Source organism: Castor canadensis, chromosome 9 (genome assembly GCF_047511655.1).
Source record: "Castor canadensis chromosome 9, mCasCan1.hap1v2, whole genome shotgun sequence".
Lineage (NCBI taxonomy): Eukaryota > Metazoa > Chordata > Mammalia > Rodentia > Castoridae > Castor > Castor canadensis.
Genome location: NC_133394.1, coordinates 82,857,027 through 82,874,971, shown reverse-complemented (window position 1 = coordinate 82,874,971; position 17,945 = coordinate 82,857,027). Strand labels below are relative to the sequence as shown.

General features: G+C 34.8%; 1 protein-coding gene across 6 annotated transcripts in view; it reads right to left on the bottom strand.

Annotated features, from left to right (window-relative positions):
- Mapk10 (mitogen-activated protein kinase 10) overlaps positions 1–17,945 on the bottom strand; it is a 334,304-nt gene that overhangs the window by 145,958 nt on the left and 170,401 nt on the right. For all 6 annotated transcript variants that reach the window (XM_074041839.1, XM_074041841.1, XM_074041840.1 and 3 more), the window contains one exon: positions 10,423–10,592. In XM_074041839.1, the coding sequence (XP_073897940.1) occupies positions 10,423–10,592 (170 nt within the window). The remainder of the gene's footprint in view (positions 1–10,422; positions 10,593–17,945) is intronic.

The following is a 17,945-nucleotide window of genomic DNA, read 5'->3' as shown; positions in this document are numbered from 1 at the left end:
GAGGATGAGGCCACAAGCATGTAGTGGAGAAAATCAGCATGATTATGGGATTTCTCCAGCTGGGTTCAGCCTTCCAGAAGGAGCAGAGAAAGCAGCCAATTGGGCTGATCTGTTTGAGGGTTTGGAAAGCAGAGCTACAGAGGACAAGAAAAAGAGAAAATAGAGAGCACTATGTGTGTAATTATTCCTGATGGCCCCAGGTTAGATAGGAAAGAATCCAGCAAAATGATAGCTCAGGCAAAGTACAAATCTCAAAAAACTGATGCCCAAAAGGAGATATAGGTCAAGTAAGAGGATGGGAGGAAAGCTTCCCTGAAGGGGAGTGATGAGGTTAATGTGAAAACAACTTAGCATCTAAATTTCCTGTGCTCCTTAATTCTTTCCACCTCCTTAGGCGCCTTAAACCAACATGCCAATGAACTATTTAACATACTACATCTCTAGTAATTTTCCATCTTATGTTTTTGTTCTGTAATTGAGTTTCTCTCATTGGTTACTTGAAATCAGAAGTTCATTCATTATCAGCCACCTGCCTTTTGGGCATGGGTGCATGAATTAGAAAAAGTAGCTTTGGAAAACATTTTTAATAATAAAAAGTAAAGAATGTGAACGAGGCAGAACATAGCTAAGAGAACCCTAAGGTACATGTCATTAACTAAATGAAACCTCATGTGAAATGAAATGGGTAAGCGCCCTTTCTGATGGTGATTTAGACTCACTTATGGTACACAGAAGCTGCAAATGAATGATTGATTCAATGCTGGATTCATAACTTATGACAGGTAAGATGAAAATCACTTGACAGGGTTAAGTGTTTTAAATAAATTTAAATCCCATTGCAGGAGAGAATATGAATCTGGGAGTAGAGAATAGACAAAGAGATAGGACTGTCACTCTATCTTACAAACTAAAAGATGTCTTTCTTTGTCCTCAGCTCCTACATTCAAATCCATGATTAGCAAAACAGCTCTGGCTCTATAAGCAGAATGTGATGTTCTAACAGACCAGAGACATGACTTGTTAGGGTAGGAAGAAAGGCCAAGTACCTTCTCTCTGAGCTTTATAAAAAGCTCTTCTAAGCATTGGTATCTTTAGTTACAATATTTATAACACAAACATGCTCTCTTCTTTTAGTTAAAAAAAATCTGCCATATCTACAGATGGAATGGACAGGTCTCTTAGAGCAGTAAATGACAAAGATTCCAAGAATCTGCAGAATAGCAATTGCCATCTGTTATTTAGCATAATTTAATTCAACTGAGGAAGCTGCCTCCTTTCTGTGAGGAGTTATGGCTTTTCCAAGATGCACTGGATACTACAGAATTAAGCCTTTAGCTATTTCTATCTGGGTTATAGGTTATTTTTTACTATAACTATGGATACACATTAATCCTAACAATTAGTCAGGATTTAGGCATCAGATAAAATAGTATGAGCACCATAAACTGATTTTATTTTGGAAAGGAAAATATTTATTGATGTTCTCTGGATGACAGGTCCTAAAAGAAATGTTTCAGCATCACTTAACAATTTCATCTTTGAGACTGAAATAGAAACTAAAATTTAAATAATGTGTTTACTAGTTATGTCTTCTGATAGAGACATTAGTATTTAAACCAATAAATTATCTGTAGCAAAGTCAATTATCTGTAAGTGAATAATTATTTGTGGAAATGTAAATGACTTTTTTGCCTCTGCCAAAAAAATGTTTTTAGACTACAAATTCTTGTTAATTTTTACTATAGGGATATAAATTAATTACAAATTAACTGAAGAATGACAGAATTCAGAATATATTCCAAAGCCAAATATAAATTTTAAGATTATGATTAGCAAAATCAGTATTCACATTGCCAATTATATATTTATATGTATAAACTCACATTCTTTAAGGTTAGCACACAGAAATATGAATATGATTTGCATATTTTTCCTTATAGACATATTACCATGAAACTTCTACCCATTATTTCTCAAAGCACTACATTTTCTCTGTGAAGTTAAAAAATGATATTTACAAGTCTTACTCATCAATCAAAAAATGCAATAAATAAATATTTGAAGCCTGTGCTATGCAAAGGGGCCAAAAAGAACAGCAAATGTGAAAAAATACTCTCACCCTGGCCTATCCCACTGGGCCACCACTGCCTCAAACCTCTTAGGAGTATAAAGGCAATATTTCAGGCTCAGTGCTCCTTATCTCACTCAAGTAGATTGCTATTGAGGATGCAAAGTGTAAAAGGGATAGAAAAGGATGCAGGATGTGCTGATATTCCAGAGGCAGATGAGAGACCAATCATTACCACTGGTCAAGGGCTGAGTGCAAATGTGTGATTAAAGCTGCATCATTTATTTTAATGACTCATTAAAAACTCTAAGAGAAATGTGCCACAGGAGTTTGAATGATAATTCCAGAAATAAAACTAAAAAATCATTTGGGGCCCACTGATCAAGTCTCTTTGTTGTTATTCAGGAAGTCTGATGCTTGGAAAACTCACAATGATTTTACTCATCTCTGTTCTTATCCATCTGACTCATAACCATATAACACTCCCATCCAAATTCTGTGATTAAAGATTACTATCTGGGTCTCTGAGAACTATGTTGTAAATGTAAAAACTAATGTTTAAAACTTATATTATAAACACTATTGGTTAATGGAAACTCAAGTTTAGATAGGGGAAAAGCAGCTCAAATGTTTCTTTTCCAGATTCAATGGTAGAATATTAATACAGTCATTTTATTAAATCCCATGTTCAAAATCTGATGATTAAGCAACAATATAAATGAGGCAACTCCCTGGGTTACATCTGTTGATCTTTTGCAATTAGAAAAGTGTAACAGTCTACCTTCCTCAAATCTACTAAATGTCACCACAATTTCATATTCATTAGGCAATTTTTATGTATCTAGCCTGTTTTGTACTCTGAGGTCTTATGAGCTATTACCTCCATTTTACAGATAAGTAGACCAGGATTCTCAGACACTAAAAGTTAAATCCTATCATTGATAAAGTGAAATGAGAAACTGACTTATTTGTTGGGTCTAAGTATATTTGCAATTTTAAAGATGAAGAAGATAATCTTATATTATCCTCCTAAAGTATCAGCACTTGAGTCTATAATATCTAAATAAGCAAATCATTTATAGAGTTCTGAGAACTTAATCAAAATTTCCCTTCTCACCTTCAGTATCAAGAAATATATATTGAAAATCTTTCTATCATGTACCTAACAGGACCAAGTTTTAATCTCTTTTATGCAGATATGTATTGACAGGTGTTCACTAACCTTTTCTAGTAATTTTGTAAATGTATGTAATTACTTCAAGAGTGATTAAATCTGAGTGTAGATTGAGTAGCTCAAGTTTATCACAAAGATAAGAAAAGTTATAAAAAGCATCAGTGAATCAATAGTGCATTTTTAATGAAAATGGGCAGTTTATAAAGGCAGGACTTTCAACAAACCATGCTTTTCAAAGCACAGAGAGTATGATTATTTGAAGATGAGCCCACAGACAGGAATTGATCAACTAATATGATTTGACTTGGCATTATTACACTAATATTTGTGAGCATTTGGATAATCTGGACAGTTTTTTTGGTTAGTTTGGGTTTGAACAAGTGTTCTACCCTATGCATAATAATTCTACCTAGTAATTCATGTCAGTGGGAAGGCAAGGGTAGAAGCTGTGCTGCCCAATTTTAAAAAACCAAAACAGTACAAGCTACAAAGCACCTTTTGTTTCTGAAGTTTTTATTCTAACATCACACATCCTTAAAGAGACCCTAAGCAGAAAGGTATGTCAATGATTTTCCCCTAAAATCTCTTACACGTTAGATGTATAGTAAGTCACATCTATTTTTTAATCACTTTAAATCCCACTTGGGAGTAAGTAAGGTTTAACCACATACATCTTTGTACATATGTACCGAGATAATATAGACAGTATCAGATATTGGGTCAATGAAGCAACCACCAGATAATATGGTGCAAAAAAGTTTATGAGTCAAAGTGTTGTTTATTGAATGGTTTGGGTCTGTATCCACCTTTAGTAAGATCACACACATATTTTTTAAAACCAGGAATTGTAGGTTCTCTCCAGTTTATCTATTTGTTTTGGTCAGGCCGCTAGAACATTGCTAACTGCATCACTACAGCCTTTAGCATCCACTTATCAAGGAAAGGGGATAAGAGAAGCATAGGCAATTTTTCAAACAAAATATGTGAAGAGCCGAGGTTCTGCTGAATGTGCTTGACAATTTAAACCTTAGGTTGCTTTTCTACATAGGCTCTCATTACTATGGACCACTAATTGTACAAGATTCACCAGAAATGACATTTCAAATTTTCATGAAAAATGAAAAGATATATCTTAAAATATTATATATATATATTTAAAGTAGAATGTTATATGTACATGTATATATACATATAACATATGTATATGAATAAAACAAATTAATCCACAGGATTAGTAGGTGTTTGTATACACATATGCATGTTATACTTATATATTTGTTATATATTTGCTTTATATATATACATAATGCACAGATAGATAGATAGATAGATTTCATGTAAGATAAACTAATCCACAGAATTATTTCCGGAGCATTCTATAATAGTATTTACTTCAAATTTAATTAAATGTCATTATCTCACTCAAATTTGGATTTCAGAAAAGCCTAATTAATATAAAATGTATCATCTTATTTCTAAATATTTAATTTTCAAGGTATGGTTTTTTTTTTTTATAATAAGCCATCTTCATTTATGCCTTTGTCTGTATTAAGCTTACATCTTTGCTATAAATACTCCACTAACCATCATCTTGCACAATTGGGTCAGGACCACTTTCAACCTGATTATGTGCACCACCACCAAGAAAGGAAGAGCACGGTTCTACTTTCTTATCATTTAAAACTACACAATCAGCTCTTTTCAGTTACAGAGCAAGCCATCCTTGGTGAGTCTTGTCAGTTAAACTTAGTGGTTGACTTTTGCCATCATTTTTGCTATCAGTTTGAATCATCTCTGGAAAAAGAAATGAGAAAGTAGAAAATGTTCTTGACTTGGCAAGGAGCAGCAGGACAGCAGTGAAAAGACAATGAAATCCCTGCCGTTGATTTCTTTTCATGCTAGTTTTTGCTCTGGGGCTGGTAGTAAAAAAAGAAAAAGAAAGAAAGAAAAAGACAAAAAACTAATGAAACCCTCTCCTAGTGATTGGAAAGATGTTCTGAAATGATTTGTTCAACTGGCTTCTGAACACCATTGTTAAAACTCAGCTTATATTTGACTTTACCATTCCCCACCTACAAAGCTATAGAGCACTTTAGTTCACAGTGTGAAGCAGAATAATTCTTGTTGTTTCTGCTTCAACAGATAATCTACCCCCCACCAGAGAAGTAAAAAGAAAATCTTCACTTATTCCAAAAAATTCATAATAGCTTCTACTTAATGGTTCTCAATAATAATGGTTTTGCTCTATCATCCACTGGAAAAATTTTTTTTAAAGCATAGTAGTTTAAAGCCATTTTAGTATTGCATTTTCTCCTGATGTTAAATAAGCTATTAAGCATTTGAAAGAGGGGAAAGAAATTGCAAGACTCCAGTATGTTTAAGATAACTGGAACAGTAGGAATGAAGCTCTGTTTCAATTATGTTAGGAGACTGGTGACTCTGGGATAGAAGTATCAGTATGCCAACACTTGAAGAGAAAAATCTCTCTTACACATACACACACACACAACTTTATAGTAACACATTCAAATTAATTTTTTGGTGCTATCTCTTTTGGAATTGGTTCCTTCATGTTTTATTCCTACTCCAGAGAAGATTAAGTAAAATAAATGAGTGCTGTGTCCCCAGCTTGTTTGTCACTTAGAGCCCCCAATCATTGCAACCAGTCACTATGTTCAGGATTGTATGGAATGTTTAAGATACTATGTGAGTCAACAATGTCACAAACATAGGAAAGGTCTGTGAATTTCAGGAGAACGTCTGGTAATGAACATGAATTTGGCATGAAAGAGGCTGATAAGCTCACTGTTGACAAAAGGAAATGGAAAAGAAATTAAATTAAGGGCATATTGTTAGAGCAGACAAATGAATGTAAGAACAGATCCATGAGAGAAATAGTACATTACAGAACTGAGTTATAAGTAAACAAAAATATCTCAAAGCCAAGATTTTGAGATCTTGGAAGTGACACCCATATTTGTGTCCAAGAGGAGTGTGTTCTAGTTGTGGTATCTATATATATGGTAGAGTGGTAGCTAGAAGGTCTCATCTACCCCTTCATCTTTTCTCTGCTATCTAGAATATGTCTTTACTTCCCTTGGGTATAGGCAAACTCGTAATCTCAGGAAACCCCAAAGCTAACATTTTTAAATTCAGAGTTTCTGACAAATTTGCTAATAAATTTGTTCTTAAAATGAATTTAAAGTCTTTCTCAGATTTTTTTCATCTATTTTCAGTTACTATACCTAAGACAAAGGATGATTTCCATCACATTAAAAGGAGAGTGGCCCTCAAGTGCCCTGTAAAACACACCATAGCATTCTTAGAATAAGATTTTCAAATATTTCTGTGGCAATCTGTTAACTTATTGAGCACAGTCCTGACTTGGATCTATTTTTGAGTCATTAAAGGTCTGTCAGTTGCCTTTCACTGGCAGTCCTCATGCTAAGTGGTGACTTTATAAGAAAAAAATGAAATTATCCCAAGAGGTATTTGAGCATCTGAAGTATGAATCTTATTATTTGAGCATCCAAACTGCGAATCTTATTCACAAACACTTTCTTGTGTTAATATTGTATAATTTTCCATGAAAGAAAAGTAGTCATGAATCACTGTTTTTGACTTTCCATGATAAACTTAGGAAATTTACAGCATTATCTTAATGTTAGAATCTTTATTATACCACGTGTATTAATACAGCTGCCACAATTCACCACAAAGAACTGCTTAAATGCAAATTTATTATCTTACAGTTGTATAGGCCAGAAGTCCTACCTGTGTTTCACTGGGCTGAAATCAAGATGTTGGAAACTTAGTTTCTTTCTGGAGGTGCCAGAAGAGAATCTTCTGTTTCCCTTCTTTGGGTTGTTGGCAAATTTTAATTCCTTATGGTTGTGTGAGTAGGTCTCCATTTCATTGCTGAATGTCATCTCACAGTCATTTTCACTAAGCGAGTCACATTCTTTGACTCATGGCCTTACTTCCTCTATTTTCAAAGCCAACAAAAGGCAAATGTATCATATTTCAAATCTCTTCTCCATCTTCTCTGATTGCATCTCCCTGATCCATTGTTTGACCACTTTTCCACTTCTAAGAATTCATGTCATTTTATTGGTCCCACCTGCATATTCCAAAATAGTCTCCCCTTTTTTTTTTTGCAGTACTGGGGTTAGAACTCAGAGCCTACACCTTGAGCCACTTCACTTTTGTGAAGGATTTTTTCAAGACAGGGTCTCATGATCTGTTTGTCCAAGCTGGCTTCTAACCGTGCTCTTCCTGATCTCTGCATCCTGATAGCTAGGATTACAGGCATGAGTCACTGGTGCCTGGCTAGTCTCCCATTTTAAAATTGTTAATCTTAATCAAATCTGTAAAGTTCCTTTGTTCTATTAAGTAAAACATTCAAAGACTCTGGGGATTAGGGCTTAAGCATCTTTGGGAAAACCATTATTCTGCCTATCATACCATACAAATATTTTGTGCCACAAAGAGATTACCTCATACATAAGCCATAAAAATAAATTGGCAAGGTGCAATAACTCACATTTGTAAACCTTGTCTACTAGGGAGGCAAGATTGGGAGGATCACAGTTTGAGGCCAGTTCCAAGGGAAAATGTTCATGAGACCTCCATCTCAACAAACAACCTGGGCATTGTGGCTCATACCTGTCATCCTAGCTATGCAGGAAGCATCAATAGGAAGATTGTGGCTCAGCCTGATGAGACCCTGGTTAAAAAATACCTAAAGCAAGAAGGGCTGGAGAGGTGGCTCAAGTGGTAAAGCACCTACCTAGTAAGTGTGAGGATCTGAGTTCAAACCTTAGCACTGCCAAAAATAAGTAAATATTGAAAAGAAAAAATCTCTTTTCTTGTTTACCTTTTCAGTATTGTTGAAATGAAAGGTTTGGCCCATTGTTAAAAACATTAAAATGTTCCATCTTTGAAAGTGCAAAAAACTTCTGTTTCCTGATAGGATCATGTGAGTTTTACCAGTCACCTTGGTAGATTTGGCAGATGAGCTTGAATTGCTAGTGTCATGTCTTTGTAAGTTCATGAGCAGAGCCCTTCTGTATTCACATCAATAAGCATAGACACTGAACATAAACCCATTGGCAAAATGAAGCAGACCAAATAGTCAAGTCATTTTATGAAACACAGAATAAAGGTTTGAAAAACAGTGAAAACAGCTGCTATCACTAAAATAATGTTGCTAATATTTTACATGAATAAAAAGGGAGTTTAAAATTTCAAAAATTCTAAATGTTTATTTCATCTTCATTCAGCTCACCCTATAAACATTTTCATGTTTTTACATATACATAATACTGAATATAGCAGTAACTTACATAATTAATATAGCAGTGACTTCCATATGATTCAGCAATGTGACCCTAGGCACATATCTGAAGGAATGCAAGTCAGAATACAATAGACACACTTGTACACCCATGTTTGTTGCAGCACTGTCACAAGAGCCCAGATAAAAACAGCCTAGATGCCCTACAACTGAAGAATGGATTTTAAAAATGTGGTACATATGCACACTGGAGTTTTATCACCCATAAAGAAGAATGAAATTATTGCATTTGCAGGTAAATGAATAGAATGGGAGATCATTGTGTTAAAGTAAGCCAGGTCAGAATGACAGAGGTCACATTTTCTCTCTCACATGTGAAAGACAGACTCAAAAGATAAACATACACAAATACAAATATGAGAACACATACATATAGATAAAGAATTTGTAATGGCAGGACTGTTTGAGGGAACTAGGAAGAGGAGGGAGAGGCAAAGAGAATGATACAGAGTGAAGAGTATCAAAATACATTACATCTGTGTAGGAAAAAGCACAATAAAACACACTGAAAGCTGTTTAATAATAAAGGATAAGGGGGAAAGTAAAAAGGAGAGTAACAGAGGGGGTTAATCTAATTAAAGCACAATATGTTCATGGGTGAAATACCAGGGTGAAACATCTTTGAACAATGAACATGCACTTAAAAAATGAAGAAGAGGAGTGTGAAACAGGCTCTGTTATGACGTAGGTCCTGGTGGAAGGGGGGAGGGTAAGTGGAGAGGGTGAAGAAGAGTGAATATGGTTGATGTACTTTGGATACTTGCATGAATGTAAAACAGAAACATGTTGAAATTGTCTTAAGCTGGGGAAGGAGATGAAGGAGAGTCATGATGTGGATGCAGCAGAGGTACATTGCAAGGATAAATGGAACTGTCCACAAAATTCTCCTATACAACTAATACATGCTAATAAAATATTTTTAATATTCTAAATGTTTATCTTGTCTTCATCCATCTCACCATGTAAAACTTTTTGTGTTTTTACATGTACATAATAATGACTATAGCAGTAACTTATATAACAAATAAACAAATTGCATTAATAAATATCCTTTGTGAATAAATATGCATATCTAAATATAAATACTTACAGTACATGTTCTAAATTTTTACTTATCAATGTGAGCCATCAAAAAGATCAAAAATTATTATGCCAGTAAATTTATTTTAAATATATTTGGTTACTATATAAAATATTAAAATGGTCTATAAGAAATGTTTATCAATTAATCTGATAATCATTACTTTTGCAAGAGTTTTGCATGGCTAAATCAGATCTAAATTTATCTTAATTTCAATTAGCTACTCAAAAATGTCATAAAAGAATGATTACTAAGGAGTCCCAAATCATCCTAGTTTCGAAAAAGTAGGCAAACATTGTTTAAATTCTTCTAAATAGGTAAGTTAATTTTAAGCACTGAACTTTAAAAGTCACAGGAACATTTGAGTTATCATTTATCTCTTATAACTATGTAGAGGTATTTATTTATCGCTATTTTAAGGCATACCTCTTAATTTCTTGTTGTGAAACATGCAAATAAAATTTTCTGAACACATTAGCAACAGCTGAAAAACCTCTGTTCTCTTGATTTCTTCATGATTATTGTATAATGGACCTAAACCATAAAACATGTCACAAGCCAAGTAATAGTGTTAACAAGTGAGTAATGAATAACAAATCATGCTCATAAGTTTACTTTCTTTCACTGTAATGTATTTTCTCTACAACTTGTTTATTTGGGTTTTGTTTGCTTATGTGTGTGTGTCTAGTAGATGCATGCAATACGTTCCCTCTAAAAGTATAATTTGGATCCACTCTACTTACCAAACTATTCCCTGAGCCCCAGAGCCAATTGGCTTTAAGTTCTGGTAGCACTTGAGAACCGTGAAGGTTGAGTCTCCCACTTCCACACTGTGGAACTGGTTGTCGACTTTGCTCTTACTCATGTTGTAACGTTTGGCAATGTATGACACATCCACTTGTTTATCAAATCCCTGTCAAAAAGACAATAAAACATGAGACAAGTGAGCTAGAGGAACGGTAATAGTGCAGGGAAGTCTGTTCTTTTAGTTATCACTAATATTGAGCCACCTATCATCTTAGTCAGATAGTTCACATAGGAAAAAAATGTGCATTAGCTTATACAAGTTTACCTGGAGAAAAAGAGCTTTAAAATGCAAATAACTTTTTCCCTATTAAAACTATTTAAAATAGAATAAATTAAATTTGATCCACGTTTCCTGAAGTTTCTCATTGAAACCATTCCTTTCTGAGGCAAACACACACTGAACATACACTGGTGTCAGGGACAATACAAGATACTTAGAGATTCAAGTAAATAAGAAGTGGTGATTACTCGTCATTTGAGGAAGGACAAAAAGATTGTACCTACAACCCTTTCTCAGAAAGAACTGAGAATATAAACTAACATATTACTTCAATAATTTTAATTACATAAATTTGACTTGTATAGTGTTGACTACATTTGTTCTCATTAGTACCAAAAATGTCATATTCCTTCATTTAAGCACTAGAAATTTTTACTTCAAATTAACATTATTCTTACATACCATATGAGATTTCAAATATCCCAAAGTTGTTGAATTTTCTAATTATCTTTGAGAGAAGTTACTCTATCATCATATTGGTAATTAAAGAGTTGCCCTTGAAATTTCGAACCATTATATACTTGTATATTGTATATAATGTTATTCCTTCTTCTCATTTTCTTTGGCTTTAAAAATCCACATTTTCTATGGGTTGTCCCCCAAAACCAGCAAATGTAAACTGAATAATCTAAGCCAGTGGTTTTCAATAGAAGTGGAATTTACACATTGGGGTATTTGGGAGATTTCTGCGTTGTTTAGGGATGTGAAAATGATGAAAGATATGGCTCATATTTATTCAGCTTGTCAAAGAATGCTGGTTGTCCTGCAATGAGTGAGATATTCCTGCACAATGAGTAATTCCCCACATACTTCATAATGTTTGAATATCTTGCTGAAACTTCATTTAGTGAAAAACTTACCTATAATGTTTTGAGCTTAGAATCTAAACAAAACAATTTTGTACCATTTTAACATACACAAACTTTTCTGAAATCTAATTCTCATATAATTTAAAAGAAGACTTAAACCTTAGGCTCTCAACTTCTGTAGTGATCATAAAAGCATTTTCCTTGGAAAGTTCTGTTGTGTCATCTCTAAATAAACAATTGAAATAGAAGTACCATCCAATTTTCACCTGTATACAAAGGGACCTAGGCAGTACTGGTAATGTAAATGAAGAGAATCTGGGGAGAACAAATTAAAAAATGGAAAGAATCTTGAGACCCCCCAAAAAGTGAAAGAGAATACACATGACAAACACCAGCCTATCATTGGGCCAGATATGGTGGCAGCATTCAGTACAAATGCAGCAGGACTCAAATAATAAAGTGAACTATAGATTAGGGTCCTACATTGTTTAGACAAGAAGCTGAAAATTAAGGTAATTTGAAATGGAATAATAAAAGACCTGAAATCTGAAAGGCAGTCTGTGGAGCATGGAACAGGAAATTAAACAAGACTGGTAAAAATCAGGGCATTGCAAGCCTATTCAAGGAGACAATAACAGGGTTTAGGATTTAGACAATGGGTGTGGGCAGCAGCAAAAACAAGAACATTAGTATTTAGACAATCCTTGATTTCAATCCCAGTACCAGGAACTGCTCTCCAGACCATAATCCATTTCTGCTCTAGACTTGTTAGCATGAGTAGGCCAGCCTGATTAAAAGTCTTGCTTTCTTCCTGACTAAGAAAGGTTAAAAAAATTAAAATAAAATTAATAAATAAAAATCTGGAGTTATAATATCAAATGTTTTCATATGACAAAATTTAAATGTTGAACAAAAGTGCTAACTTAACAATTTGTCATGTCCTGACCTTCCTTTTTATCCTTTGACACTCTGACCACCCACAAAATCCTTAGCACGGGTTGGTTTCATCAAACCTAGATAACCCTCTTCCTTTTCCCCACATTATTCCCTTCCACTGTTGAAAAGCAGTTTTCCCAAATGTACTGCACATATGTACTAATCACATGCAATAACCTTTATGCCCCAAATTCCTCACTTAGTGCTGTATCTTAGCCCCACCCTCTGATTTGAGACTTAGTTGTGGATTTTCCACCTATAGTCTTAGACCCAACCTACTGGTGCTGTTCTTCCAACATTTCAATACATCTTCAAAGAAACCACCAAAGTTTAATGATTCATACCACTTCTTTTTAGGCTTACTCTAAAAGACCTATCTAAAAGATAAACTCTATTTAACATTTACAACTGTTTAATCCAACAAACACCAATGATATAATATTAATGCCAGATGCTGGGTTTGGCACTGAAGATACAACAAGGACAGGAAGAAGTCTCTGCTGAGACTGAAGACTATCAAGTAAGCAAGTGGATAAAATACAGATGATACCTTCTATGGTAGGATTGTTCCTGTTTGGGAACAAACAAGAAGAAACAACTAATGGCATGCACTCATTCATTAGCATAAATTCATTCAACTACTATGTTTAAAGTGACTAATGTATGCCAAGTCAAGAGCATAAAATTGGTAATATTTGAGGGGAGATTTGACTTGTATTATCTCAAGTTAACAGTATTCCTTTGACACCTCTCTCACCAGTTGTCAAATGTGAGTGTGCATGTGGATCACCTGGGGAGATTAACAAAACATAAATTATGGGTACAACACCCTGGAGATTTGGTTTCAAGCATCAGCATAGGACCCAAGTTCTCACAGATTATTAGGCAGTCCAAGAGATTCTGATCTGAAGATCCAAGGATCTAACTTAGAGAAAGACAACATTAGAACAGTCATTCTCAAGGTGTGCTCCCTGGCACATCAGTAAGCATCCCTGGAAACTTGTTAGAAATGCAAATACTCACACACACACACACACACACACACACACACTGTCTATCAAACCCGGAATTCTGGGTATGGGGCCCAATGATCTGTTTAAATGAGCTCTGTAAGTACTCTGATATATGCCTGCATGTCAAGAGCTGCCCAGTGAGGTGGAGGGAAAGTCTGACGACAGTAAAACACGTTCAGCTTTGCCTGAGGTTCTTAGGGAAACACCTACTTTGCAACAAAATGCTTTTGTTTTTGTTTTTCTGCATCTGCATCAGGAGACACACTTAGCATCTCAACAAACTGCTTATTCCACGACACATAGCACATACAAACTGCAGACCAGAATCCAAGGTACAATAACTACTGTCCTACACCTCAGATTCAAGCATTTAAGTGCCCCAGACTGAAGGACCAATAGTCTTTATTCAGATAGGTCAGCAGTTGGTCACTCACTATGATAGAGTAGATCATTCCATCTCAGCAATTATTCATACTCCTGAGAAGCATCCAGTAATTTTTTTCCGATGTGTGACTAAAACAGGATTTTTTATATAATGGAGATGCTATATAAGTACTTGATGATTTGGCATAGGGATAACACAATTGCAGGGTTGGGTATAGCTTAGCGTGACCAGACTCTAGGTTCAATCTCAGCACAACAAAAATATTGTAGCACTTTCCCACCAATTTTAGCAGTAAGAAAAATTCCACTCAAAAAGAGACAATGAAAGTTACTTAAATGAAATGCCCAATTCCGTGGCACATTTTCTAAAATACATTTACTTAGTGATCATTTATCTCCATTGTAGAGCATATAATTTCTCACGATGAAAATGAAAATCAGCATAACATTTGTGACTTCATAAACACACACATACACATAAAATTCCTTTTCAGAACCTTCTTTTTTTCATTATTATTATATTATTGTTGTACTAGGGCTACATTATGACATTTACAAAAGTGCTTACAATACATTATAGTTAAATTCACCCCCTCCATCATTCTACTTTGTCTTCCCAATCCTCTCATTCTCAGAACAGTTTCAACAGGTCTCATTTTTCCATTCTCATACCTGAGTACATAATATTCCACCATATTCACCCTTCTACACTTTTTCCTCATAATCCTTATATAAGGATATAATCCTTATATCTAGACTTAAATAAAGATTCAGGTAAAATCTAGAAGTTAGAGAATACATTTTGAAAGATTGACTTTAAAAAGTCTATTTAAATTGTTTAAACAATGACATGGAGTTAATAGCATTGGAAATTTCCTTGGATTGTTATCATAACCAAAACTTTGATGGCAAGCATGTGGTATTGAAGAGCTTCCTCCAGATCCCACCTGTGTGCCAAACTTGCAAATTCAAATTGAGTTTGAAAAGTTCACAAATTTAACATGGTACATTTTATTTTTTGGCTTCCTTCCAGTCTTTCTTCTTATGACTATAAAGTTCAAATATAAACTTTTCTCAGTGAAATGTGCCAAAGGAAATACTCCAGTAAGCACACTATTGGAAAATATTATTGATGTTGAAAATAACTTCTCTCTAGTTATGTTTTAGTATTTTCTGAATATATATCATAGGACAAAATAGTTGATGTGATTTGAACACAGGAAGAGAATAACCCTATTGAGAAGGCATGACTCACCAACAGTGAGGTTAGGGCACAGATTCTGAAGCTTTAATATGGATCAGAACTTGCTGGAGATTTATAAGCACAGACCTCTGATCTCAGTGCAAATTTTCTGACCAGTAGGACTAGGGAAAGGGTAAAAAATTTGTATTCCTAACAAGTGTGTATTTTGAGAACTGCTGTTTTAAAGAATAGTAGGTAGGAGAAGTCACCATTTAAAGAGGGCTATTAGGAGAAGCAAAAAGTGGAAGCAGTGCAGATCAACAAGAAGACAAAGGTTGTGGAGGTAAAAAGTCATGAATGACCCTCCTTGGTGTCTGCACCTCTTTAGCAAGCCTAGAGGCCATCATCCCAAAGGACATGTTTTCCCATCTCATAGATCTAAGAGTGGCCCATGTTCTCTCAGTTAGCTCATAAAAATTAGCATTCCATAATCGATTTATATTAAACTGACAAGAAGCCTTTGGAGAGAAAATATGGAACTCATAGGTATTTACAAGCACTCATCAAAATAGAAAGTTATCTTTCCAGAAAAAAATTTAATTAAAATGTTATTTAAGAGTTAATTATAAGAAAGGGATATTATGTTTTTAAAAATTATAAACCATCACAGTGATAACTGTTGGATATCAATTGGGTTAAAATGACTGTAACTTTAGAGTGATCTAAGCATTTAAATGATATTTTAAAATTTTAACTTTCCAGCTGGGTACCTATGGCTCATGCCCATAATCCTAGATGGAGAGTGAAGGATTGTGGTCCAAAGCCAGCCTGGGCAAAAAGTTAGTGAGATCCCCATCTCAGCCAATAGCTGGGCATGGTGACATGCACCTGCCATCCCAAGCTCTGCAGGAGGCTGAAATCAGGAAGAGCACAGCTTCAAGCCAGCCCAAACAGTGAGACTCCACCTCAGTGGAAAAAAGCTGGGCTGACTAGTGCACGCCTGTCACAACCCAACCACAGCAGGAAGCTAAACAAGACCCTATCTCCAAAACAACCAGCGCATAAATGGATGGAGGCATGGCTCAAGTGGTAGAGTGCATATTTAGTAAGCACAAACCCCTGAATTAAAAAACCTTAGTAACACCAAAGAAAAAAAAATCATCTTTCCAGCCAGGTGTGGTGGCCCACTCCTGTAATCCTAGCTACTCAGGAGGTAGAGATTGGAAGGATCACAGTCCCAAGTCAGACTAGGCAAAAAGTTCAAGACAGTTCATCTCAACCAATAATAGTTGGTCTTGGTGGCGTATTCCGGTCATACCAGCTATCCAGGAAGTATAATAGAAGGATGTGGTCCAAGATGAGCCAGGCATGAACACAAGACTATTTGAAATACCTAAACCAAAAAAGGCTGGGGGCATGGCTCAATTGATAGAGGGCCTGCCTAGCAAGCCAGAGGTCCTGAGTTCAAACTCCAGCACCACCAAAAAAATTCATCCTTCCATTTAATATTAAGCTTACATTTACGTGACTTAATAATTATTTCTATCTGGATAAAATCAAATTTTCTTTGCAAAGTTGAAAGCAAACCCATTTTTTCCTCATCTTCCATCTGCCTAAATTTTTTTAAAGCTAAATTAAAGCAAGACTTTATTGCTGCTGGCATTTTGGTAAACAGCGAGGAAATCTGAATGTACTCTGTTCTGTGAAAAGACTTCATTTTGTACGGCCCCGAAAAAAAGAATATTATGCAATAAGTACCCATCAATAATTCAGCTACTAGTCTTTCACCAGAGTTTTGCAAAGAAAAATGCCCTGCATTCCTGATGCTATCCTGCAGATATCCAAACACAAGATTGTACATTTCTCAAATATAATAGCTTATATTCCAGGAACACTTCCTCATCCTTTTCATTTGGGTATGACTGTTCTGTGCTATTGCTAGGCATCTCCTGAGCAGCAAACTGAGATTTCAGAATTTTTAGAGGCTGAATTTTCTTAGATTCTTTTGAATGACATAGCTGAAAATAACATTTGAGCCTGGATCGGTTCTGCATTTAATAGCTGTGAAACCTTGAGCAAGCCATCTTATTCTTCCATTCATTTGTTATTTGTACCCTACATGATTCCATAAAGGATTTGTGCAGTTCACCATAAAAGATATAGGAACAATAAAAACATTAAATCAGTTTTGAGAATAAATGTCAGATAAAGAAGGCTGAAAGATGACATTTTACCTGAAGACTTAAGTTATGCATATCTATTGCCTTGAGCACAAAACTTAATGTCATGTTCTGGAAAGCCAAAGGGAAAAAATTATGACAACCACAACAAAACCACAGTGAGTGGTGAGTTTTGACTCATTAACCTCAGAAAATATATCATAACAATTCATAGGAAAGGTGAAATTTCTAAACACTCAACTTCAGAAAGAATATATGCAACAGTTTTTCTTAAATATAAGCCTGGAATCAAACAACCAGCAGATACAATAGTTATCAATCAAAGACACAAAAATACATTTCATATGACTTATTTGATATCAACTCTCAATTAGGGAAGAGGATAAACAAAGATAAACCAGTTATTATTGTTTAAAGTTTACACTCAAAACTAAGAAGGAAAGTATACACAGCTATTAATTAATTGACTCAAAGTTTTAGAACTATTAATTCATGTTAGCAATTAATATGAATTCAACTTTTTCCAACTCTAAATCGTGTTTTTTGTTAAAGTATGTACTAGTTCAGCTAAAATAATTTAGAACATTGAAGCAGTTTTCTAACGATGAAGCGAGCTATGGGAAAACAGCTTAGAAAATCAAAAGAAGTGAAGGAATAAAATGTCTTCCTCTACT